Source organism: Salmo salar, chromosome 10 (assembly GCF_965601325.2).
Source record: "Salmo salar chromosome 10, fSalSal1, whole genome shotgun sequence".
NCBI lineage: Eukaryota > Metazoa > Chordata > Actinopteri > Salmoniformes > Salmonidae > Salmo > Salmo salar.
In genome coordinates, this window is record NC_138300.1 from 76,059,748 (window position 1) to 76,087,141 (window position 27,394).

At 42.1% G+C, this 27,394-nt stretch overlaps 1 protein-coding gene across 11 annotated transcripts in view; it reads left to right on the forward strand.

Moving 5' to 3' along the window:
* Positions 1-17,736: 17,736 nt before the first annotated feature.
* The window catches only part of LOC106561057 (pleckstrin homology domain-containing family A member 7), a 173,953-nt gene continuing 164,295 nt past the window's right edge, over positions 17,737-27,394 (forward strand). For 5 of the 11 annotated variants that reach the window (XM_014124645.3, XM_014124644.3, XM_014124647.3 and 2 more), the window contains exons 1-3: positions 17,738-17,901; positions 18,033-18,109; positions 18,277-18,334. In XM_014124645.3, coding sequence (XP_013980120.1) covers positions 17,819-17,901; positions 18,033-18,109; positions 18,277-18,334 — 218 coding nt within the window. In that variant the 5' untranslated portion in view covers positions 17,738-17,818. Of the gene's footprint in view, positions 17,902-18,012; positions 18,110-18,276; positions 18,335-27,394 lie in introns of all 11 variants that reach the window. The other 6 variants (XM_014124656.3, XM_014124657.3, XM_014124659.3 and 3 more) reach the window with 4 other exon arrangements.

Consider the following 27,394-nt stretch of genomic DNA (forward strand, 5'->3'; position numbering starts at 1 on the left):
CACGTCTACCAAACAGGTCTCTCTCTCCCTCTCACATTTTATTATTCTCTCTCTCTCTCGGAGGTCCATGCTGAAGCTTGTCCAAGCAACGGCAGACTTTGCGGTTTTATTAAACAAACAGTGGCTGGATTAGTTCTGGATTACTTTAGCAGGAAACAATCTTCCTATAGATTGAATAGTGATTATAAGATTCATGTTTTAATTATTCATTTTCCTGAATGCAATGTGTGCACTGGTTTTGGATAAAGTTGCATAGTATCATCATTTCCCAACGTATTTGATTGGCCATCCTATAACGTAATCATGCACCAGGCAATAGTAAGTAAACCATTAGTGCCGTATTGAGAAATACTTGCCTGACAAATGTACAGTAATTATACGTTAAGTGACAGCCCTCTGGCCCAACCAATCAACCGACTCTGTTTTAAACAAAGGACTGCACGCCAACAGCTAATCAATAAACACGTTTCAGACCGGTAAAAGACACTACAATTAATGACTAATTTGCAGGTAAAAGAGCAACATGGAAAAGTATTATTCCAGCATCTACTGTGAGCGGTCCTTTTGTTGAAGCCCACAAATGGACTTGACTTTCATTTGTCTTGGATGTGGGATCTATTGATGTGGAGGCACAAGCTCACTATACAAGTGCTGCTTTTAGTCAAATTAAAATCCTTTTTTTTTACTGACACACACACACACACATTCATTTTCCCTCTTTTCTTCTCTCCAATTGATGGACACGCTGTAATGGAATCCAGGCAGCAGCCAGACAATACGCGTCCTGACTTTTGTTACAATGGTTCAAGAGCTTAAAACAAAAGAAATCTGTAATGTTCCGGAAAACCTTTCCCAAGAAGCTAAACGATTGAGTGCTCTGTTTCTTCATCCTACTTCATCCCTAGCAAAGGGATGCTACAGTATATGTCATTCTATGATCCCTTGCCTGAGTCCCAGATCTGGTTGTGCTTGGCAAGACAGCACAAACGGATCTGAGACTCAGACTACCTCATCACATGTGTATTGTATAATAAATATTGTATTTTATACACAGTAAAAAAATACATATTGTACATACATACTCTATTCCCCCGTTTTATACTAATGATATCTAAAGAGACCTCATCCCTAGAGTCGTACTATGTTATTGTCAGGGACATACAGTATACGAATCACTCCTTCAGGATATTTGTCTCTTCAGTGAGGGTGGGGGTGGGTGGGGGGTAAACCAACCGGTTAGTCGCTCTCGCTTCCTGATCCTGTTCCTAGTGTCAGGTGTCATGTGTGTTTACCTTCAGACAAGCATTTGCCTTTACAATGTTGTCTTTCAGCACTTCCTCTCTCCTAGTACGAGAGATTCCCCCCCCCCCCCCCGAGGCAGCGCTGCTACTGCCGCTCTACCTCAGAACAGCAGGGACTCACCTTGAAATACAACGGAATTCCAGCAGTATCGGAATGGAACCTGGATAATATGCAACTGACATTGCATTCACCTTTTTCCAAATAACTCAATGCAGATAAGGGATCAAACTAAAGACCTGAGGGAACGACTCCACAAAATAGTATGAGACATTATTATTTACAATTGATTAAAAAAACATGTGTCCTGCAAGCACCCACAGGCCAAACTGAACGATCTACATTTATGGTGCGCTTCAACTGCATGTTCATTTCCCAGGCAGAAAATTGCTGCGTGTTGCAAACCAGGCCCAGCGATGGAAAAAAAGTACCCAATTGTCATACTTGAGTAAAAGTAAAGATACCTTAATAGAAAATGACTCAGGTAAAAGTGAAAGTCACCCAGTAAAATACTACTTGAGTAAAAAATACCTAAGTATCGAAAGTAAACGTAATTGGTAAAATATACAAATTCCTTATATTAAGCAAACCAGGTGGCATACTTCGTTTTTTTATTTACAGACACTCAGACATAATTTACAAATGAAGTATGTGTGTTTAGTGAGTCGTCCAGATCAGAGACAGTAGGGATGACCAGGGATGTTGTCTTGATAAGTGTGTGAATTAGACCATTTTCCTGTCCTGCTAAGCATTCAAAATGTAACGAGTACTTTTGGGTGTCAGGGAAAACGTATGGAGCAAAAAGTACATTACTTTCTTTAGGAATGTAAAAGTAAAAGTATCCATAAATATACTGAACAAAAATATAAAGCGCAACACGCAACAATTTCTAAGATTTTACTGAGTTACAGTTCTCAAAATATATTCATTAGGCCCTTTTCTATGGATTTCCCGACTGGGAATACAGATAGGCATCTGTTTGTCACAGATACCTTAAAAAAAAGGTAGGGGCGTGGATCAGAAAACCAGTCAGTATCGGGTGTGACCACCATTTGCCTCATGCAGTGCGACACATTTCCTTTGCATAGAGTTGATCAGGCTGTTGATTGTGGCCTGTGGAATGTTGTCCCACTCCTTTTCAATGGCTGTGCGAAGTTGCGGGAACTGGAAAGTTGATCCAGAGCATTCCAAACATGCTCAATGGGTGAAATGTCTGAGTACGCAGGCCATGGAAGAACTGGGACATTTTCAGCTTCCAGGAATTGTGAACAGATCCTTGCGACATGGGGCCGTGAATTATCATGCTGAAACATGAGGTAATGGCGGTGGATGAATGGCACCACAATGGGCCTCAGGATATCGTCATGCTATCTGTGCATTCACATTGCCATTGATAAAATGCAATTGTGTTCATTGTCCGTAGCTTATGCCTGCCCATACCATAACCCCACCATTTCTGCGGTTGTGAGGCCTCAAATCTTGAGACATCTGTAGCATTGTGTCACACAACACAGGTGCACCTGTGCAATGATGATGCTGTTTAATCGACTTCTTGATATGCCACACCTGTCAGGTGGATGGATTATCTTGGCAAAGGATAAATGCTCACTAACAGGGATATAAACAAAATTGTGTACAAAATTTGAGCGAAATAAGCTTTTTGTGCTTATGGGAAATGTCTGGGATCTTTTATTTCAGCTCATGGGACCAACACTTTACATGTTGCGTCTATATTTCTGTTCAGTGTAGTAAAGTACAGATACCTCATTAAACAACTTAAGTAGTACATTAAAGTATTTTTACTTAAGTACTTTACACCACTGACTAGGCCTAATCCAAATGACAAATGAGTTTAGTCAACTGTTTTAATGTCCCACTACAGGATAGGATGTAGAGACATGGGAGAATACGAAAGCCTCTCTACCTGAATTCCCACGAGGGCAGCTCATTGGGTTCTGCTGAGGATCGTGTGTGTGTGTGTGCGTGTGTGTGAGGATTAGATACGTCACTGTTGAGCTGTGTTATTCTAATGTCCACTGTACAGTGTCATGGATGAGGGGGTCGGCCACAACAACAGGGATGTAGAACACACACACACACACACACACACACACACACACTTTCATTAGAAGCCTTTGCCTTCCGTTGCTACCATAACCTCTCTCTGCCCTTGATCCCATCTCGCCGTGTCAGGCATTTCTTTTGTTGTTGCGCCTGTGTGAATGCTGCTGCCCACCGCAACCCCAACAGAGGAGAGGGGAAATCAAAAGCCACAGATTGCCTCGTCTCAACTCATTCACACAGACCGCAACACAGGGCAAAGGTTAGAAGACCTTTTTGTACTCACCCTGCCTTTAATTCAACGGCACTGGGGAAGGAGAGAAAGAGAGACACAGAATAAAAAGGCTGAAAGAGTTGCTATGTGATTCAGTCATGTAGCACCAGTGAGCTGTTGCTAAGCAATGACCTCAGCTGTGAGAATCAGAGAATGACAAATGGGAGGGGAAAAAAAGTTACTTGGGATGATAATGATATTTTGGACTATTTTGTCCCAATTATCTCGAGAGCTCCAAAGTCACGTTGTGTTTACAAAGCCAAAAAGCAAGGCAGTTGGACCTTTCCAGACTTTGTTTCATCAGGTTGCATGTGTCACAAACAGTGTGATGGAAAAAGCAAGTTACCTTGTCCTCACCAACAAGCTGACACAGGCCTTCTCAATTAGATGGCCTCATGCTTCCTGACACACGGCTAAAAACAAGCGGTTTGTCTTTCGAGGCTGTGTTCTCTGGGCTCTATGTACTTAACTGTATATGGCCAATTGAAGGAATGGAAAAAGTTAACACTGTTGTGTATTTTCTAACGCATGGGAAATTCACAGTATACCACAGAATTGTTTTAAACCAAACATAAAATTCACCGAGGTGACAATAATTGTGCAGTGGATATACAGAAAGAAAGCCAATAAAATTCTTATGACTTGCCTAGGGGGGCATGTAGCCTACTGTACATGTCTTTATTTTATTGTTGTTTTTTTACCCCTTTTTCTCCCCAATTTCGTGGTATCCAATTGGTAGTTACAGTCTTGTCTCATCGCTGCAACTCCTGTACGGACTCGGGAGACGCGAAGGTCGAGAGCCGTGCGTCCTCCGAAACACGACTCAACCAAGCCGCACTGCTTCTTGACACAATGCCGGCTTAACACGGAAGCCAGCCACAACAATGTGTCAGAGGAAACACTGTACACCTGGTGACCGTGTCAGTGTGCACTGCGCCAGGCCCACCACAGGAGTCGCTAGAGAGCGATGGGACAAGTACATCCCTGCCGGCCAAACCCTCCCCTAACCCGGACGACGCTGGGCCAATTGTGCGTTGCCCCATGAGTCTCCTGGTTGTGGCCAGCTGCAACAGAACCTGGACTCGAACAAGGATTTCTAGTGGCACAGCTAGCACTGCGATGCACTACTTACTGTACATGTCTGCGTGTAAAGAAACAAACATCCTTTATTCTTTGACAGGGGGGCCAAAAGACAGAGCTAACATGAGGGGCCATGAATCAAATAATGGTTGCGTCCCAAATGGCACCCTTTCCCTACATAGCGCTCGACTTTTGACCAGGGCGTATATGGCTTCTGGTCAAAAGGAGTGCGCTATGTAGGTAATAGGGTGCCACTTGGGACGCATGCGATGTCTCACACTATGTCTCATCGTGATAAAGACCTGTTGTCTCACCTACTGCTCATTCCAGGAGGAGTGTGTCACCAAAATGTAGTCCTGTGGGCTATTTTAATGATACAATTTATAGGCAAATAAGTCTGTGTGAATGTTTCTCCTTAACTCTCTATGATTCTAAGTTGCAGGGATGCAAACTGGTGAGGGCCCAAAAAGGTGACACCTTTTTTTGTTGTTGCACTGAAACATGCAAAAAATCCCTGCTAGGGAGAAATGCAGGTTGTAACTAATTAAACAACACAGAATATGATCTACATGATCCGTCTCTGTGTGTAAAATAAAAAGTGGTTCATGTGAACCTAACTCACAGCTAAAAAATTTAAAGAAAGCAACCCAATGTTATTTGTTGCCTAGACTTTACTGCAAATAACACTCAAGTCTTGAGAAAAAAACAATACACTAATATTGCAGTTAGCCCTGACAGCCTTTATAATAGAACACTTGTGAACACACACATCTAAATATTGCACTTGGGGGAAAAAACATCTTAAAGTAGAAATAGAATGAAACAAACTGGCATTATATTTTTCTCTATTATAGTGGCCACTATAGTAGACATCGATCAAGTGCACAAGGCTACATGTGTGCAAAAATAACATTCACTGAGTAAAAATACATATAATCCCCCTCACTCACACACACGTGTTACTGTCAAGTTCAACACAACAAAAACAATATCTTTGGGCTACACTGCACATGATTACATTGTACGCTTTCTGCCTGTGGACATCTGTTCTACAATGTGCCAGCAAAAGTGAGAAAGTATGTGGTGTTCCTTTCACCTTTATAGTGGCATCCAGTTTAAGCCAGGCCCAGCTCCAGCTACACTTAATCCCTGAATCCACTTGTTTAACAAGCAACAACTCATTTTCACCTAATTCTCTCATTCTGAAAATTAACCACATACTGTAGAGGGAAAACATTAGTTAACAGAGAGTGGTTCGTTCGTTAGCTAGTTAACATTTCACACAGATTGCCAGGGTAAGCAACTAACGCGTTATTACATTTACATTTTAGTCATTTAGCAGACGCTCTTATCCAGAGCGACTTACAGTAGTGAATGCATACATTTCATTTTCATACAATTTTTTTTTTTTTCTTCTTCGTACTTGGCCCCCCGTGGGAATCGAACCCACAACCCTGGCGTTGCAAACACCATGCTCTACCAACTGAGCTACGGGGAAGGCGTTATAACATGAGGAACCGCTGCCAAGGAGTCGTCTACCAGTTAATACTATAGCGAATTGGTTAGGTTACTAATGTCAGCTCATCTGATGTTGTAACGTTAGCTAGCTAACGTTAGCTGTCTGACTTTATTAGCAAGCAAATTTTCACACCATGAACTCAATTATTTGATCAGATGAGTTGTTCAGATCAGATGTTGCTCAACATTTCTCGATCCAGCTAGCAAGATACTTAACAATGCTAATACTTGTTCCACCATACTTTCTTCCTCGAATTTCGCCGAAAGGTGACGAGTTTGCATCCCTGAAGTTGATGCATGCGCAGAGGATCTGGAGGGTGCGAACTGTGTGAATAACAGCTGAGAGTTTTTGAAGAAGACCTATTGAATTTACAGTATCTCATTCTATTCCCAATTTATCCTTTCAAAAAAAAATCGGGCAGCTCTTCATATTACTGTGCTCTGAAATAGTTTGATTTGCTTCGCATGTCACACTGCTATTGTAAAAGATAACATTTTTGCACTGTCAGATTCCTGTTTTGGGGATATCTTGAACTTGAAACATTTACTGGAATGAAAGAGAAAAAGAACATCTAAGGTAGCATTTCTATGTGCAGTTGGCAATTCAGCCCCCTTTCATGCTTGAGACATTTGTGAGAAAACTAATAGTAGCCATTGTGTCATTGGATGCCAACAAACAAGTTGTGAGGATCATGGCACATTCTCACATTCCTGATGTTGTGCGTGAATGTAAAAGTGTTAGTGTTTGTGTTAATGTGTTAACGTCTACTAGATCGGAAGAGGGATGGTTGAGCTAACGTAAGCTAATGTGATTAACATGAGGTTGTAAGTAACAAAAACATTTCCCAGGACATTGACATATCTGATATGGGCAGAAAGCTTACATTCTTGTTAATCTAACTACACTGTTCAATTTACTGTAGCTATTACAGTAAAAGAATACCATGCTATTGTTTGAGGAGAGTGCACACTTATGAGCTTGAAAATGTTTTTAATAAACCAATTAGGCACATTTGAACAGATATACAATGGTTCATTGGATCAGCCTAAAACTTTGCACACACACTGCTGCCATCTAGTGGCCAAAATCTAAATTACGCCTGGGCTGGAATAGTACATTATGGCCTTTCTTTTGCAAAACGCATGTTTTTATCTTTGTATTATCTTTTACCAGATCTAATGTGTTATATTCTCCTACATTAATTTCAAATGGTATAAAGAATATGCATATCCTTGCTTCAGGTCCTGAGCTACAGGCAGTTAGATAAAGGGGTATGTCATTTTAGGTGAAAATTGAAAAAAACGGTCTGATCTTTAAGCCCTGTTTTTAGTCATTTTTCATATCCTACCATAGTAACCATGTTTTCAACCGTTTCACCTGCAGCAGTCAAGTGTGTCAATTAAATGTTTGAGGAGTGTGTGTGTGTGTGTTTCTTCAAATTTGTATTGGCGGATCGCAGCCAATTGAAAGGTGTAAACACCGTCACCTACTGTACTGGAGTGTGAGGCCGGTCACAACCTCCGTATTCATCTATTTCTCTTATCTAGCCCTGTGTTCCTGCCTACTGTTCTGGAGTGTGATCATTACACCGTGACACAAAAGGGACGGGGAAAAGGGATGACAAAATGACAAATTACCAAACAACCCTACACCCATTAAAACCGCACCACTATTCCACTACTTGGCCCTATCTGATCCTACACCAGGGCCGGCAGCCTGGGACGACAGGACACTATCGCTCAACACAGCTTGTAACTCTTCTACAGTCAAATCTCGTACACCAAATACTTCTCTGCAGCTGCCACTACCACAGCAATGTATGTGATTTGCGTTGTACTTCTGCGGTACAGATGAGAACCGTGGCTATGAACGTTAATAAGGAGCCAAACTTACCGAAACATGTTATTCCTATCACTCTTTATTGACCTCGGCCTACTCACAGGGATCCTCTTAGAATCCCTCACCCTGGACCCATCTTCTGCACTTCTCTGATCCTGGCAACCTCAACCTGCTTTTCTCACACCGGACACCTCTGATCTCCAGCACCATGGGAGACCACCCATACAGTTAACACACACAACTTTTTCCACCAATACTACACATTCTTTTGTCTCATGTTCTCCTGCACATTTCTCACATCTAGGGATCTCCATCCTACACACTGCTGCCACATGACCATAAGCTTGGCACATAAAACACCCTTTAATGGGTTCGGGACCAAAAAGCTATGACGTGCTAACGAACACATCCTACCTTCACTTTGTCAGTTTAAAGTCGTCTGCGTCAAAACTCAGCGTGACAAACAAAGTGTTTTCTCTGTTTCACCACGCTCTCCACCGGGTCAACATTCCCCAACCTCTTCTCCACCCATACTGACACCCTATATGGATCAGCTAGCAGGCAAAAAAATACATCTCACTCCCCCTGGGTCAGAATCATCCTTGTCATCATCGGGACAAGGCCAGAACTCTGCGGTCTTCACTGCACCTGCCCTGGCAGGTCATTTTTGGTACTTAAGGCCAATCTTCCTCACCACACCGCTTCCCTCTATACTCAGCTCCTTACCTTCTTCCTCACTGTCCATTTCCACCTCTCCATGCTCTTTCCGCTCCTTCATCCGCTGTAATAGCAAACTGTTCTTGTATCTTGAATTTGCCGCCATGTCGCATCAACTCCAAAAGCTCTACAAGCCGCCTCCTTGCGGCCTCATTGTGTGTGTGTGTGTGTGTGTGTGTGTGTGTGTGTGTGTGTGTGTGTGTGTGTGTGTGTGTGTGTGTGTGTGTGTGTGTGTGTGTGTATGTGTGTGTGTGTGTGTATATGTGTGTGTGTGTTCAGAAGGACTGGCTAATATTGTAGGCCCCTCCCACCAATGTGAGTAAATTTAACTCCGGTGTAGTGCCAACTCATTTGAGTGGGAGACGGGAGACCTGGAGACGGACAGTTGCTACCTGGAAGCAAAGATAGAGGAGAGCATTTGTTTGATACAGTGAGGTCCAAAATGATTTTTTACAGTGACACATTTTATGTTGTTTTGGCTCTGTACTCCAGCACTTTGGATTTGAAATGATACAATGACTATGAGGTTAAAGTGCAGTCTGCCAAGCTTTCATCTGAGGGTATTTTTAACAGCTCATAACCCCAAGCCATAAGACTTCTAAACAAGACTGCTAAACAGCCATACAAATGGCTACCCAGACTATCTACACTGGCCCTTTTTTGCACTAACTCTACCCACACACTGGACTCTATCTACCCACACACTGGACTCTATCTACCCACACACTCACACATACTTACACTGACACCCAGGGGGGAAAATAGATGTAATGTCTTACCAGTATGGGACACCCAAGTGTGCCCACACATACATTATACTGCAAAAATGACAAGATAGCCTACTCTGCTGACACTGACAACAGATCAACAGAAACGATGTTGTCAGATCCATATAATTGGCCTAGGAAAAGGGGAGACAAAATACAATATAAAGTCCATCTAACCTGGAGGAGAAAAGATTGTCCAAAAATAAACAAAAGTGAATATGAACACACTGGGGATTTATGGCCTATGTTCTCCGCGGGTGCCAATAAGACAACTTTGAGCAAAAAATACTGTTTGCTCAATTAAATTAAGAATTTTGATAACTAAAAGACAGATTGGAGTCTTTTCATTGTCATGTCTTTACACCAACAGTAATTTGCTTTCCAAACAGTTTTTCCTCAATTGTATTTTTAAATATCGCGACATGTCTGCTTTGGTCCCTCTGCTTTTCATTGACAGTCGCAACACAACAATCATCTATTTTGGTATTTGCAGAGCACGCTGCCCCTATTGCTGGCCCTTCATACTGTAGGCTATAGACAGGATTAAGCTAATTAGGCTATATCATTTTGGCAATTTTATTGAATTTACTTGAGGGAAAGCTTAGCTTCCCCTAGCCTTCTGGACTGACATGCAGTAATGTTCAAAAATGGTGATAATAACTTAGTTTTTTGGGCAGGTTGTATTAATTTTGATAGGCTCACGTTTTACCGGCACCCACACAATTTCTTTTGCCGGGATGCCGCACCAGACCGCCTTACTTTCACCCCTGCTGACATCTCAACACACACACACACACACACACACACACACTCCCTGTATATAGCCATGTTACTTTCTACTCCCTACATAAAGGCCATGTTACTTTCTACTCCCTATATAAAGGCCATGTTACTTTCTACTCCCTACATAAAGGCCATGTTACTTTCTACTCCCTATATAAAGGCCATGTTACTTTCTACTCTCTATATAAAGGCCATGTTACTTTCTACTCCCTACATAAAGGCCATGTTACTTTCTACTCCCTATATAAAGGCCATGTTACTTTCTACTCCCTATATAAAGGCCATGTTACTTTCTACTCCCTATATAAAGGCCATGTTACTTTCTACTCCCTACATAAAGGCCATGTTACTTTCTACTCCCTACATAAAGGCCATGTTACTTTCTACTCCCTACATAAAGGCCATGTTACTTTCTACTCCCTATATAAAGGCCATGTTACTTTCTACTCCCTACATAAAGGCCATGTTACTTTCTACTCCCTATATAAAGGCCATGTTACTTTCTACTCCCTACATAAAGGCCATGTTACTTTCTACTCCCTATATAAAGGCCATGTTACTTTCCACTCCCTATATAAAGGCCATGTTACTTTCTACTCCCTATATAAAGGCCATGTTACTTTCTACTCCCTATATAAAGGCCATGTTACTTTCTACTCCCTACATAAAGGCCATGTTACTTTCTACTCCCTATATAAAGGCCATGTTACTTTCTACTCCCTATATAAAGGCCATGTTACTTTCTACTCCCTATATAAAGGCCATGTTACTTTCTACTCCCTATATAAAGGCCATGTTACTTTCTACTCCCTATATAAAGGCCATGTTACTTTCTACTCCCTATATAAAGGCCATGTTACTTTCTACTCCCTATATAAAGGCCATGTTACTTTCTACTCTCTATATAAAAGGCCACGTTACTTTTACTCCTTATTTTTATTGGTTATTCACTGTGCCACTATTCCTATATTTATCTTATCTTTAACTCTGCATTGTTGGAAAAGGACCCATAAGTAAGCATTTCACTGTTAGTCTACACCTGTTGTCTACAAAGCATGTCACAAATACAATTAGATTTTCATCCATATCGGGTGAACTGTTGAGAAATTACAGCACTTTTTGTACATAGTCCCCCCATTTTAGGGAATCAAAAGTTGTCAAAAGTTTCGGATTTGGTCCCATATTCCTAGCGCTCAATGACTACATCAAGCTTGTGACTCTACAAACTTTTGTTTTGGTTGTGTTTCAGATACTTTTTGTGCCCAATAGAGTCACTATTATTGTAAATAAGAATAGAATATGTTTCTAAACATATCTACATTAATGTGGATGCTCGTATGATTCAGTGGTACAAAAGTACCCAACTCTCATACTTGAGCAGTGGTGGAAAGTAACTAAGTAAAAATACTGTTGTAAGGGGTACGTACTGGCGGCAGAGAAGTCAGAAGCAGGAGAGCAAAACTGTGTTTCCAACGGCGCAGTTTAATAATAAAAACCACCGGAAAACAGAACAATCAATAAATGGGTACAAAACCCGACGCACACCAGACATAACGTGCACAAGCACTTACAATAAACAATACCAGACGAGGACATGGGGGAAACAGAGGGTTAAATACACAACATGTAATTGATGGAATTGAAACCAGGTGTGTGTGAAGACAAGACAAAACAAATGGAAAATGAAAGGTGGATCGACGATGGCTAGAAGACCGGTGACGTCGACCGCCGAACGCCGCCCGAACAAGGAGAGGGACCGACTTCGGAGGAAGTCGTGACAACTGTGAAATACTACTTAAGTAGTTTTTTAGGTTCTCTGTACTTTACTACACTTAACAAAAACATAAACGCAACATATAAAGTGTTGGTCCCATGTTTCATGAGCTTAAATAAAATATTTTTTTTAAATTACCATACGCACAAAAAGCTTATTTTTCTCAAATTTTGAGCAAAAATTTGTTCACATCCCTGTTAGTGAGCATTTCACTTTTGCCAAGATAATCCATCCACCTGACAGGTGTGGCATATCAAGAAGCTGATTAAACGGCATGATTATTACACAGGTGCACCTTGTGCTGGGGACATTAAAAGGCCACTTTAAAAATGTCCAGTTTTGTCACACAACACAATGACATAGATGTCTCAAGTTTTGAGGGAGGGTGCAATTGGTATGCTGACAGCAGGAATTTCCCCCAGAGCTGTTGCCAGATAATGTAATGTTCATTTCTCTACGATAAGCCACCTCCAACGTCGTTTTAGATCAATTGGCAGTACTTCCTACCGGTCTCACAATTGCAGACCACGTGTATGGTGTCGTGTGGGCGAGCAGTTTGCTGGTGTCAAGTGCCCCGTGGTGGCGGTGGCGTTACGGTATGGACAGGCATAAGGTACTAACAATGAAAACAATTGCATTTTATTGATGGCAATTTGAATGCACAGAGATAGAGTGACAAGATCATGAGGCCCATTGGCGTATCATTCATCCACCACCATCACCTCATGTTTCAGCATGATAATGCACGGCCCCATGTCACAAGGATCTGTACACAATTCCTGGAAGCTGAAAATGTCGCAGTTCTTCCATAACCTGCATACTCACCTGACATGTCACCCATTGAGCATGTTTGAGATGCTCTGGATTGACGTGTACGACAACGTGTTCCAGTTCCCGCCAATATCCAGAAACTTCGCACAACCATTGAAGAGGAGTGTGACAACATTCCACAGGCCACAATCAACAGCCTGATCAACTCTATGCAAAGGTGATGTGTCGCGCTGCATGATGCAAATTGTGGTCACACCAGATACGAACTGGTTTTCTGATCCACACTCCTACCTTTTTTGAGGCATCTGTGACCAACAAATGCCTATCTGTATTCCTAGTCATGTGAAATCCATAGATTAGGGCCTAATTAATTTATTTCAATTCACTGATTTCCTTGTATAAACTGTTACTCAGTGAAATATTTAAAATTGTTGCATGCTGCGTTCATATTTTTGTTAAGTATATTTATATTTTTGACAACTTTTACTCCACTACATTCCTAAATAAAATGTGTACTTCTTACTCTCATACATTTTCCCTGACACCCAAAAGTACTTGTTACATTTCAAATGATTAGGCAGGACAGCAATATGTTCCAATTCACACACCTATCAATATAACGCGTTGTCATCCCTACTGCCTCTGATCTGGCGGACTTACTAAACACATATACTGCGTTTGTAAAGTATGTCTGAGTGTGCCTCTGGTTTTCCGTAAATAAATAAAAAATACAAGAAAAATTTGCCGTCTGGTTTGCTTAATATAAAGGAATTTGATGTATAGCATTTCCTTTTCACTTTTATTGAAGTATGACAATTGAGTACTTTTCCCACCACTGTACTTAAGTACATTTAAAATCAAATGCTTTTATACTTTTACTCAAGTCGTTTTTTACTGGGTGACTCAGTTTTACTTGAGTACTTTTCCCATCATTGTACTTGAGTAAAAGTAAAGATCCCTTAATAGAAAATGCCTCAAGTAAAAGTGAAAGTCACCCAGTCACCCTCTGCGGCCCAAATTCACACAGCCCTCTGCGTCCCAAATTGACACAGCCCTCTGCGGCCCAAATTGACACAGCCCTCTGCGGCCCAAATTGACACAGCCCTCTGCGGCCCAAATTCACACAGCCCTCTGCGGCCCAAATTCACACAGCCCTCTGCGGCCCAAATTCACACAGCCCTCTGCGTCCCAAATTGACACAGCCCTCTGCGTCCCAAATTGACACAGCCCTCTGCGGCCCAAATTGACACAGCCCTCTGCGGCCCAAATTGACACAGCCCTCTGCGGCCCAAATTGACACAGCCCTCTGCGGCCCCCCAATGAATGTGGAAGAGGTGCCTTTATCCTGGGACACACCCGGGCCCAGGTGTTTCCCATGTAGCTGACGACCCTCCCAACTCCGCCCACCGGCATCCTAATAAGGAAACAACAACAAAGAGAGAGAATACGTCAGACAGAGTGGGAGGGTCGTCACACGAGTGGCACACTCTGACACAAAGATCATACCCCCAAGCAATGTTCCCTCTAATTGTTTTCCTCACTGAGCAAATTTCAGTTCTGCTGAGCGCAAACTTGAACGTTGTGAAAATTTTGTGCAACTTCCAGCACGTGTTTACTGTGAACACTGAGGCTGTATCCGCTTTAAGTTACAGTTTCAACAGTGGCCATGTAGGCTACTGTGGCTATTTGGTCATAAAGTAGGCCTACCAGAGTGGCCTACCGTAAAAAACAACGGAGAAAATGCATCCCATAACATTTTAACATGGAAATAGCTATTCTATCATTCAGCCTACAGTAGCAGCCAATGTGTGGTGTTCAATGTAGGCCTACATTCCACGAGAATAAAAAAAAAACGTGCATGGCTTGACATTAATCTGTTTATCCACTTGTCCTTCAGACAAGGAGGTGACTGAAAAATTAAATGCATTATTATTCCTATACCATTATTACAGAGAATCAAACAAATAATGCTACGCTCTGCCTATTGGCTACTTAGCTTATTCAAGCCTGTCTCAAAAACACTGTCCCTTTAAGACAAAAAAAAAGCTATTTATCTGACTCACTTTTCAAAGTCTAAAATTGTTTATGTTTTGTGCTCTTGTAGGAAGCAGTCACTTCCCTATTGCTGACTACAAATGATATATAACTGGGCGAATAACTCACTAACTAGCAAAGGGTATGAACAAAATGTGCAGACGTGGCTATATGCAGCTCTCACTTTGATCTCAAATCAAGCGCATATACTCACAACTGCTCAGTCTGTAAACACAGTCCAGTTTAATAAATGGCACAGATCCATATATGGCAATGGTCTATTTGCATATAGGCCTACTGATTGTTTATGCCGCACTGGTCTGTGTAGAGTATGGGCTGAGTAGTTTATTTAAAAAAATAAAAATAAATGGTCGCAGTGGTGGGTAGTATATGGGGCTTTGGTGACAAAACGGACGGCACTGTGATAGACTACATCCAATTTGCTGAGTAGAGTGTTGGAGGCTATTTTGTAAATGACATCGCCGAAGTCAAGGATCGGTATGATAGTCAGTTTTTTGAGGGTATGTTTGGCAGCATGAGTGAAGGAGGCTTTGTTGCGAAATAGGAAGCCGATTCTAGATTTCATTTTGGATTGGATATGCTTAATATGAGTCTGGAAGGAGAGTTTGCAGTCTAGCCAGACACCTAGGTATTTATAGTTGTCCACATATTCTCATTCAGAACCATCTAGAGTAGTGATGCTAGTCGTGTCAATGCAATAGAATCCTACTCCGATGCGTTCTGCCTACAACAAAATCTCTTGCAGTTTGTTTTGTTTCGGTATGCTGCATTGAAAGTGGATAATATTGTGTTGATTCGATCACAATTACCACAGTAAAGGGAAACGTTGATAGTGTTAACAGAGAAAACCTTGAACAGTGGTCACGAACCTTTTCTAAGTCAAGATCACTTTGAGTCAAAATGCAAGCCGAGATCTACCGCTCAGTAAGCTATAGGCCCAATACATTATCACTGCATATTGGCTTTGCTTGAATTGCCCTGCCAATGCATTGTTGTTTGAGACATTTAAAAATGTATGTTTCAAAATTTGAGGCAGGCTATATGATCACACCGGTAATAGATCCATTGTTTTATTACTTGTGAAGCACAGCTGAGTGGGCCTACATTTAAATAATTTGCTTTTATTTTACTGGGCTGATGGTGCCTGCATCTGATGGTCAGTCTCAGTGGAGGGAGGGAGCAGCAGACTGAGGGTCAGCCTCTCAACATCCCTCCGCTCTTGCTTTCCTCCACTGACACTGACCAAAAAGGGGCACCGCATTATTTTTTGCCTCATGCACAAATTCATGTTGCATTTTTGTCCCCCCCCCAGTTTTGTCATTGGAATGTGATACAAAACGAGGCAACGGTGTGCTTTAGGACCCTGCAGACACCTCCGAGAAGGTCGGGTAGGCAGTTTGGAGTGTTTATCTGACTGGAAGAAAAAAATAATAATTATGCCCCCCCCCACTTCTAAAAACAAAGTTGATCCCCTGGATATTTATGCCTCTAACTTTCTCACTCATTATTCACGATTATCCGTAATCATGGTAGCATCCACATTTGTCCAAATATTTTTGGTTCCCTGCATATAGTTGATCAGGCTGTTGATTGTGGCCTGTAGAATGTTGTCTCACTCCTCTTCAATGGCTGTGCGAAGTTGCTGGATTTTGGCGGGAACTGGAACATGCTGTCATACACATTGATCCAGAGCATCCCAAATCTGCTCAATGTGTGACATGTCTGGTGAATATGCAGGCCATGGAATAACTGGGACATTTTCAGCTTCCAGGAATTGTGTACAGATACTTGCAACATGGGGCCATGCATGATCATGCTGAAACATGAGGTGATGGCAACGGATAAAAGGCACTACAATGGGCCTCCAGAATCTCGTCACGGTATCTTTGTGCATTCAAATTGCCAACTATAAAATACAATTGTGTTCGTTGTCCATAGTTTATGCCTGCCCATACCATAACCCCACCTCCACCACGGGGCACTCTGTTCACAACATTGACATCAGCAAACCACTCGGCCACACAACGCCATACACGTGCTCTGTGGTTGTGAAGCCAGTTGGATATACTGCCAAATTCTCAGAAAGACATTGGAAGCGGCTTATGGTAGAGAAATTAACATTCCATTCTCTGGCAACAGCTCTAATGGACATTCCTGCAGTCAGCATGCCAATTGCACACTCCCTCAAAACTTGAGATATCTGTGGCATTGCGTTGTATGACAAAACTGCACATTTTAGAATGGCCTTTTATTGTCCCCCAGCAGAAGGTGAGCCTGTGTAATGATAATGCTGTTTAATCAGGTTCTTAATACGCCACACCTATCAGGTGGATGGATTATCTTGGCAAAGGAAAAATGCTTACTAACACGAATATAAACAAATTTGTGCACAAAATCTGAGAGAAATATTATTTTTGTGCATATGGAAAATGTCTGTCATCTTTTATGGGACCAACATTTTACATGTTGCATTTATATTTTTGTTCAGTATATATTGCAATGCCTTGGGGAACCTGCGTTAAATAAGAAAATGCCTCTGAAAAACTATTTTGAGAGCAGTATTTATAAACAGGCTAATACTATTTAAATTCCTCCTGTTAAACAATTGAAATAATTGGCTTACACGTGTAACTACAAAACCTTAAATGAACCAAAGCCACTACTCTAGAGCTCCTTTTTGTTCTTCCCAACTACGTGTAACTTTCATTCAGTCGGCAGACAAAAGTAGGCTACTCAGAAAACGTACTTCTCCGTCAACTGAGTAGCCTAGCTGACAGCCCTCCCCTTTATTCGCCTCTTCGCCCTGGCGGTGATCATTGGATTTGAGTGCCCTGGAGACTCCACGAAGAGGGAGTGAAATAGGACTTCATACCGGGATCATGGCGGCGCCGCTCGGGCGGGAGACCTTACCTGAGCACTGGTCCTACGGTGTCTGCGGGGATGGCAGGGTGTTTTTCGTTCAGTGAGTCGGATATGTGCTTTGGCGAGGCGAAATGTGGTCGTTCTTTTTTTTTTTGGGGGGGGGCTCTTTAAGGAGAGTTCGATTGTCTAGTGTTTATTTCCTCTTTAACAGGTGTTTTGTCTTTCTGGCAGCGATGAAACGAACACAACTGCTTGGCTCCATCCGCAAACGGGCGAACCTGTCAATTCCGGACACATGATACGGTCAGGTATACATGCATTCGTATCAGATTATTAATGCTGTTTGGCCTACTTCACAGAAGAACGGGTTTCTTTTGTGCGTTATTGATATACCCGTAGCCTAATGATGCACGAAACTTTCAGGGAATGCGCCTACCCTCGAAGGTAACGCACATTTTGTACTCGCCCATTGCAGATTTACCTCGAGGATGGGAAGAGGGTTTCACGGACGAAGGGGCCAGCTACTTCATAAAGTAAGTCAAAGCAATTGAATTCGACTATATTATGTTGTGGCGAAGTACCCGAGCGTACTACTGTCGTTGAGGTTACTAGGGGAGCAAAAAATATGGCTCCTCCAGCCTACTGGCACAGGTGTGTGGTGGTGGTGGTGGTGGGGGGGGGGGGGGGGGGGGGGGTTCATATTGTAAAATACTTCAGTTACAGTTGGTTTACAACTAGCCAGATAATGGACTAAAGGAACCTAGTTACTCCTTAGTCCAGGGATCTTACATGTTCTGTTGATAGGCGAATTGGCTCTGGAAGCCAAAACAGCCAAATACTCTATCTAAAAGTGAATTGATTCTCAATTGTGGTATGGTTCTAGAAACATAAATCCGTCTACTCTCATATCACATCAAAAATAATTTCACAAATGCTAAATACTTACTTACTGTACCCAGTGGCGATTTTAGCATGTTAGTCTTGGTTGGACAAAAAAAATAAAATTGGGATGCATTCCAGCAAAGCCACTACACAACACCAAACAATACATTAGTTGCACTATAATGATGACAAACGGTGCCCACAGTCTGTTAGGGCCTACATAAAGCTGTCCCAACACCTTACCACTGCTAAACCTGTCTTTCAGCGGAGCCTTGTCTGGCAGGGAAACAGTTCATTCAGCCTCATTTACTGCCTTTAAAAAAACATAGTTGATATGGCTGACTTGCTTAAACAAATGTAGTTTCTACTGACAATTGAGATGTACAAATTATGGCATAATGGCATGACAAGCGGATAAGAGGCAATCTAATTAACGAGCAACTGATGACGGACATAGTCAATATAACTATTTGTTCAGCACTTTTTGAAATGTACAGTGACAGATTTCAGAACATGGGCCTTTCTTACAGTTACCCTGTACCAAGTCAGAACCGTAGGATAAATAAAGGGGGCATATAAACAGACAATGAAAGCTCTTACAATATTCAATGATTACATTTCTCTAAAACATGTTATGGGCTATTTGTGCACAACCAAGTTAGAACAGTAGGTGAAATTAAGAGGTGAAAATAGACCAAATTATTAGGGTGAGGCACATTGAGCGTCGTTTGGGTCTTTGCGTGTCAGAAAAGATACACGTCAAATAACACTATTTGACGAGTTAAATAAGCTTTTCATTTGACACGTCAAATAACACAATTGTATTATAGAATGTTGTGTGTGCTGAATTTGCACGTGCAAGCCAAGAGCCACCACTACTAATGTTATGTGTTTACAATACAATACCGCACATGGGCAACTAACCGCTTACTACACAACTTACACTTAGTATTACTTTCTTAGCTACAATATACATATCTCCATAGCATATTACATAATTTATGCAGCAGCATACAAGACATTTTTGGACTCACCTTGTGAAGGTGGCGCAGCAGTCCTTTTGTAGGCACATTTTGTTATCAAAGTATGGCATTCTCTGGATTTATGGTGGGAACTCTGGGAGAGGAAAAAAAACCACAGCCACTCCATTGAAAAGCAGGCTAACATTAGTGGTTTCTTTGTAAACTCTTAGCCACTGATTCCTTCCAAACCACTCATTGTTGAATTTGCGATTTCCAACTTGTTGTGTATTGTTTATGTCCAATGGCCGATGAGCACCGATATGTTTTATCTACAATTTCTCATCATTATTTCTCTTCATATGACAAGGCTTGAAAATGATTTGCCAGTAGATTGTCCACTTGATGACAACTGATGATGACTACTAGCTAAGACTTTGAATGTAAGATGTTGACATCAGTCCAATCAAAGCTACTGTAGATATAACGTGATTTGATGTCATTCTATCTGTGGCCAATAACCTTGAGCCTTCTTGGATGGGCACTTCTAATATAACTCTACGGCAGAACCCAAGGGGCTAACAGGTTCGAGCTCTAACTTTGGAATTGGGGATGACGTATTGTCCCATGGGTGACAGAAAACTGAGCCAATCATGACAGAAAACTGAGCCAATCAGGCACAACGCTCTGTATTTTTCTGCTGGCTAGCCCCACCACCAAATAAAGCTCTGAGCTAGGCTGAAACACCTGCATTTTGGAGCTGCTTTACTCAAGAAAGAAAAAAAAAAAAAAAGAGACCATATTTGTATGACAAAAAAAAAAAAGATTTCACCCCATGCTTCCTGAAGCACCTCCCACAAGTTGGATTGGCTTGATGAGTACTTCATCCGTACCATACGGTCAAGCTGCTCCCACTACAGCTCAATAGGGTTGAGAACCGGTGACTGTGCTGGCCACTCCATTATAGACAGAATACCAGCTGACTGCTTCTTCTCTAAATAGTTATTGCATAGTTTGGAGCTGTGCTTTGAGGCATTGTCCTGTTGTAGGAGGAAATTGGCTCCAATTAAGTGCCGTCCACAGGGTATGGCATGGCGTTGCAAAATGGAGTGATAGCCTTCCTTCTTCAAGATCCCTTATACCCTTTACAAATCTCCCACTTTACCACCAAAGCACCCCCAGACTATCACATTGCCTCCACCATGCTTGACAGATAGCATCAAGCACTCCTCCAGCATCTTTTCATTTTTTCTGCATCTCATGAATGTTCTTCTTTGTGATCCGAACACCTCAAACTTAGATTTGTCTGTCCATAACACTTTTTTCCAATCTTCCTGTCCAGTGTCTGTGTTCTTTTTACCCATTTTAATTGTTTATTTTTATTGACCAGTCTTAGATATGGCTTTTTCTTTGCAACTCTGCCTAGAAGGCCAGTATCCTGGAGTTGCTTCTTCACTGTTGATGTTGAGACTGGTGTTTTGCGGGTACTGTTTAATGAAGCTGCCAGTTGAGGACTTGTGAGGCATCTGTTTCTCAAACTAGACACTCTAATGTACTTTTCCTCTTGCTCAGTTGTGCACCGGGGCCTCTCACTCCTCTTTCTATTCTGGTTAGAGCCAGTTTACGCTGTTCTGTGAAGGGAGTAGTACACAGCGTTGTACCAGAAATTCAGTTTCTTGGCAATTTCTCGCTTGGAATATCCATAATTTGTCAGAACAAGAATAGACTGACGAGTTTCAGAAGAAAGTTCTTTGTTTCTGGCCATTTTGAGCCTGTAATTGAACCCACAAATGCTGATGCTCCAGATACTCAACTAGTCTAAAGAAGGCCTGTTTTATTGCTTCTTTAATCAGAACAACAGTTTTCAGCTGTGCTAACATAATTGCAAAAGGGTTTTCTAATGATCAATTATCTTTTTAAAATGATAAACTTGGATTAGCTAACACAACGTGCCACTGGAACACAGGAGTGATGGTTGCTGATAATGGGCCTCTGTACACCTATGTAGATATTACATAAATCAGCCGTTTCCAGCTACAATAGTCATTTACAACATTAACAATGTCTACACTTTTTATTTTCTGATCAATTTGATGTTATTGTAATGGACACAATTAGCTTTTTTTTCAAAAATGTGTGTTATATATATATATACACACACACACACACACAGTAAAAAAAAAAAATTACTCTGCCCCACCTGCCCTGAATGACGGGTCGCCACTGACTGTACCTCTGTTTTAGCAGTTGCACCCGACAGTATTTTTCAGCGACAACACTTTTGTGGCATCTGCCTTCCTACATACATGTGTTAGGAGACGCAGCTAGCTAATTAGCACAGGTAGTCTGATCTGTTTTCTGTAAACAAACGCTGTAACATGGAGATGTGGCTGTGTGGGAACACTAATCCTATAAAGGTCTGTATCAATTGAACCTTTTTTAAAAAAATTTTTGAAAAGGATTTCTTACTGATGTGAAATATTAGGTCCTCATGCTTCCGAGACTGTTACCGCAATCAATGCGCGTTAATGTTCAGACCGAGCGCCCCGGGGCTCTTAACAAAACGTCCCCCCCCGTACGGAAGACACCTTCGTCCAATGACTCTTACGGGTAATGTAATGGAACTGAGAGTCATGACCAAGGGCTAGTATACAACACACCCTACCCTCTCTTGTTGACTTGGTTGTGCATTGAACAGTTGTGGCTATTGTTTGACTATTTGGAAAATTGGTTGTTAAATATCACAGCCACTGCTTTAGGCTGCAAAAAATGTTGCGCGTGTTTGACAATCTGATTCGGGATGTTTTCGACATCTACGACACTTATGATCTTGACGTGAGGCTCGATGTGTTATCGTGTACCTCTTCGCTATTAGTTTCAGTAAGGCGTATTAGCCTACGGTCCATTGTCGATTTACACACTAGTTGAGCTTTCACACGTTGGTTTTCCCCAGTTTATCTTCCGCTGTCAGTGTGACTCAATATATTGTGTTATTTCTTTATTGTGTTCCTTGGGACATTGCATTTATGTGAAGTTTTCCTATGTGCTATGATTTAGTGGTGTACTGCTGTTATTGTATTGTGAAGGCCCAGCACTCTTGATACCTATAAAGGGAGGTAATGTAAACAATGTAGCTCAGGAGCGCTAGGGCACTTGCATGCTATTTGCTGATGTCGGTGTTCAATGAAGTTCCTTTTCCAGTGTCTAGTGTCTGTCTCCACTCTAAAATGTGACCTTCTATTTAACTAGGCAAGTCATTTAAGAACAAATTCTTATTGTGCACTATGGGACTCCCAATCACGGCCGCTTGTGATACAGCCTGGATTCAAACCAGGGTGCCTGTAGTGACGCCTCTAGCACTGAGGTGCAGTGCCTTAGACTGCTGCGCCACTCGGGAGCTCCTTGCCAGGAGTTCAGAGCATCACAACTGTGACCTGGCAGTATGTCGTGTTATGATTCCAGATACCCCTACCGTGACATAGGGTCTGCTGTTATGTGACATAATGCTTTTATGCAAGTCAGGGCTACTGCAGGATCAATACTCCGTGGTGAAATTAATCCTAGTGAGTGACTTCGGTATACTTGGCCTGTCTGGCCAGCATTTAGTGTGTGTGTGTGTGTGACTCCAATACTGAAATATGCAAATTTCAGAGGCCTGGACCTCACCACCTATAGCTCTCTTTTGACATCCATCCACCTGTGTTGTCTTCAAACTATTCCTCCTTGGGAGTTTGAGCTTTGTACGTCCTCATCTCTGGCCACACAATTGCCATATGAGTGGGAACCTTGTGGAGAAATAACAAGGTGAAGTTTAACACCCTTCCAACCCAATGTCCTATTCTCGTTGTGGGGAGGACTATTTCCAAAGGTTATGTTTATGTAACATCTCTCAAGGGCTTAGACAATGTTTGCTCTGGCTGGCACTGCTACTGACTGGCTGAATATGTTTTCATTTTTTTTACAATATCAAAGAGCTCTCTTCAATGGAATGTGTTTTTCATTGTCTTTGGACCCTCAGTTCTGTAGTTTACGACCTCTCCCTGTGATCTGAATGTCCACTTAAAGTAACCGTTATGCCCTTAGATCGGTGCAGTCTGTTTTTATCAAGTGTGTGTGTGTGTCTTAATCCGCCCCATTTCTTGTGTGCTCTCATAACACAACCCCACTCTCCCCCCTCAGTCAATTTACTGTTGTCCATTTTTGGCATTCTCTCCAGAGACATGAAAGGGAAAGGGGGGATACCTAGTCAGTTGTACAACAGAATGCCTTCAACTGAAATGTGTCTTCCACGTTTAACCCAACCACTCTGAATCAGAGAGGTGCGGTGGGCTGCCTTAATCCACATCCACGTCTTCGGGGCCTGGGGAACAGTGTGTTAACTGCCTTGCTCATACCACAGACATGGGAGAGTTCTGGTGAAATGCCCTCTCACTGTGTTTCTCTCTCGCTCAGGAGGAGTGTGGTCCAGCATGGTCCCATGTCTGTTTGTCTTGTCTTATCAACTCCTACAGCCAATGTTCAATCAATTAGGTGCAAACAAGCCTGGGATCAGGACGGTGACATGTTTTTTGTTTTGGCTCTGTACTCCAGCACTTTGGATGATACAATGACAGAGGACTAATAATGAACACTAATTGTAATACAATATACAGTGCCTTGCCAAAGTATTCGGCCCCCTTGAACTTTTCGAACTTTTGCCACATTTCAGGCTTCAAACATAAAGATATAAAACTGTAATTTTTTGTGAAGAATCAACAACAAGTGGGACACAATCATGAAGTGGAACGAAATTTATTGGATATTTAAAAAAAAATTAACAAATAAAAAACTGAAATTGGGCGTGCAAAATTATTCAGCCCCCTTAAGTTAATACTTTGTAGCGCTACCTTTTGCTGCGATTACAGCTGTAAGTCGCTTGGGGTATGTCTCTATCAGTTTTGCACATCGAGAGACTGACATTTTTGCCCATTCCTCCTTGCAAAACAGCTCGAGCTCAGTGAGGTTGGATGGAGAGCGTTTGAACAGCAGTTTTCCGTTCTTTCCACAGATTCTCGATTGGATTCAGGTCTGGACTTTGACTTGGCCATTCTAACACCTGAATATGTTTATTTGTGAACCATTCCATTGTAGATTTTGCTTTATGTTTTGGATCATTGTCTTGTTGGAAGACAAATCTCCGTCCCAGTCTCAGGTCTTTTGCAGACTCCATCAGGTTTTCTTCCAGAATGGTCCTGTATTTGGCTCCATCCATCTTCCCATCAATTTTAACTATCTTCCCTGCCCCTGCTGAAGAAAAGCAGGCCCAAACCATGATGCTGCCACCACCATGTTTGACAGTGGGGATGGGGTGTTCAGGGTGATGAGCTGTGTTGCTTTTACACCAAACATAACGTTTTGCATTGTTGCCAAAAAGTTCGATTTTGGTTTCAACTGACCAGAGCACCTTCTTCCACATGTTTGGTGTGTCTCCCAGGTGGCTAGTGGCAAACTTTAAACAACACTTTTTATGGATATCTTTAAGAAATGGCTTTCTTCTTGCCACTCTTCCATAAAGGCCAGATTTGTGCAGTATATGGACAGAGTCTCCCACCTCAGCTGTAGATCTCTGCAGTTCATCCAGAGTGATCATGGGCCTCTTGGCTGCATCTCTGATCAGTCTTCTCCTTGTATGAGCTGAAAGTTTAGAGGGACGGCCGGGTCTTTGTAGATTTGCAGTGGTCTGATACTCCTTCCATTTCAATATTATCGCTTGCACAGTGCTCCTTGGGATGTTTAAAGCTTGGGAAATCTTTTTGTATCCAAATCCGGCTTTAAACTTCTCCACAACAGTATCTCGGACCTGCCTGGTGTGTTCCTTGTTCTTCATGATGCTCTCTGCGCTTTAAACGGACCTCTGAGACTATCACAGAGCAGGTACATTTATACGGAGACTTGATTAGACACAGGTGGATTCTATTTATCATCATTAGTCATTTAGGCCAACATTGGATCATTCAGAGATCCTCACTGAACTTCTGGAGAGTTTGCTGCACTGAAAGTAAAGGGGCTGAATAATTTTGCACGGCCAATTTTTCAGTTTTTTATTTGTTAAAAAAGTTAGAAATATCCAATAAATTTCGTTCCACTTCATAATTGTGTCCCACTTGTTGTTGATTCTTCACACAAATTACAGTTTTATATCTTTATGTTTGAAGCCTGAAATGTGGCAAAAGGTCAAAGTTCAAGGGGGCCAAATACTTTCGCAAGGTACTGTGTGTGTGTATATATATATATATATATATTTATTTATTTAAAAATTCAAACACGACCCAAAGCATAGCTACTTTCTTTAGATGCCTAATCTGTCTTTTCTCCGGTTTGTCAAGCCAACTCTCTGTCAACTACCTGAATGGGAGCTGTGTGCTTTAAGTGGAAAGAACTACTGAAAGTGTACCCACTTTTTAGACCACCAAAACACACATCTCCCAGAGGCACTCAAGTGAAAGAAAAGAGCATGTACCCACTTGTGCATTCACAATATCTCACCGCATATTTTAACCGTCTTTATGTGCTTCACCAAAACGCAGCCACCCGAAACCCCATTCTTTCTACTTACTAACACATCAACAAAACAGACTGAGCTCAAAGATGATGATAAATTCATTATGGAGATAGGAAGGCCAAATGTGTGCCTTATCTGAGCCTCTGGCTGTTTGCATTGGGCCACATTTCATATCCGTCTCAACTGTTACTCCTCCAGACTCTTATTTGCTTGGGGTTTGTGGTAAATAGACCCGCTTACGCTCCAGGGGAGGGTCCACACACACACACACACACACACATACGTCACATACACCCCCTCCTCCCTTTGGACGTCAGGGGCTACAAATGGGGGAGGGGGGGTAGCTTGCTAGGAGCTCCTTCAGGAGTCTCTTGAGCCTGCTATCGTGCGTGCGCTGCAGGGGCAGAGCGGGGATCAAATCCTAGGGAAGAAAACTAGGGGATAAGCCCCTCGCAGGAATGTCAGAGGGATCTTAACTCCGGCTGTGCCTATTGGAGGAGGGATGGTTGTTACAGAAGGACTGGGGGGGGGGGGGGGGGGGGGGGGGGGGGATGCAGATGGCCCAGCCAGGAGTGAGTAGCAGATGTCAGGGCCAATCTCTAATGAAAGATGGCACTTCTAGCCCCCACCCCCTAAACCCAAGTCCTCCTAGCCTCCTCCTTTAGCCTGTTAGCAGATCTGAAGGCACTGGGTAGGTGGGAGCAAAATGGTAACGGCTCCACTTAGACCTCCAAGGGGCTTTGGAGAGCTGTATGGGTCTTTCTACAAATAATTGGGCCAATGTGTGACATTGGAGATCAACATTTCAAAATGTTTCTTTTTTTTAATGCAGTTCCACATGTGTACTTATTGGAATAAAAGTGAACTTATGCAAATTGGCCCATAACTCCACCTACACAACAACATAGGCCTAGGTCTATACATTCTTTAAAAACCTCTTAAGTCACCCGGTGGGATGGTTGTATACCGGGACGTACTATTGTAAAGTGGTTGTTCCACTGGATATCATAAGGTGAATGCACCAATTTGTAAGTCGCTCTGGATAAGAGGGTCTGCTAAATGACTTAAATGTTGCTAACGTGTGTAATGTGGCTAGAATGACGTAAGCAGTGGTGAGTTTAGCATGCACATCTTGGTGGGGCAAAAAAAAAAAAAAAGTGGGATGCATGCCAGCAAAGCCCCAACACAACACTAAGCAATACATTAATTTC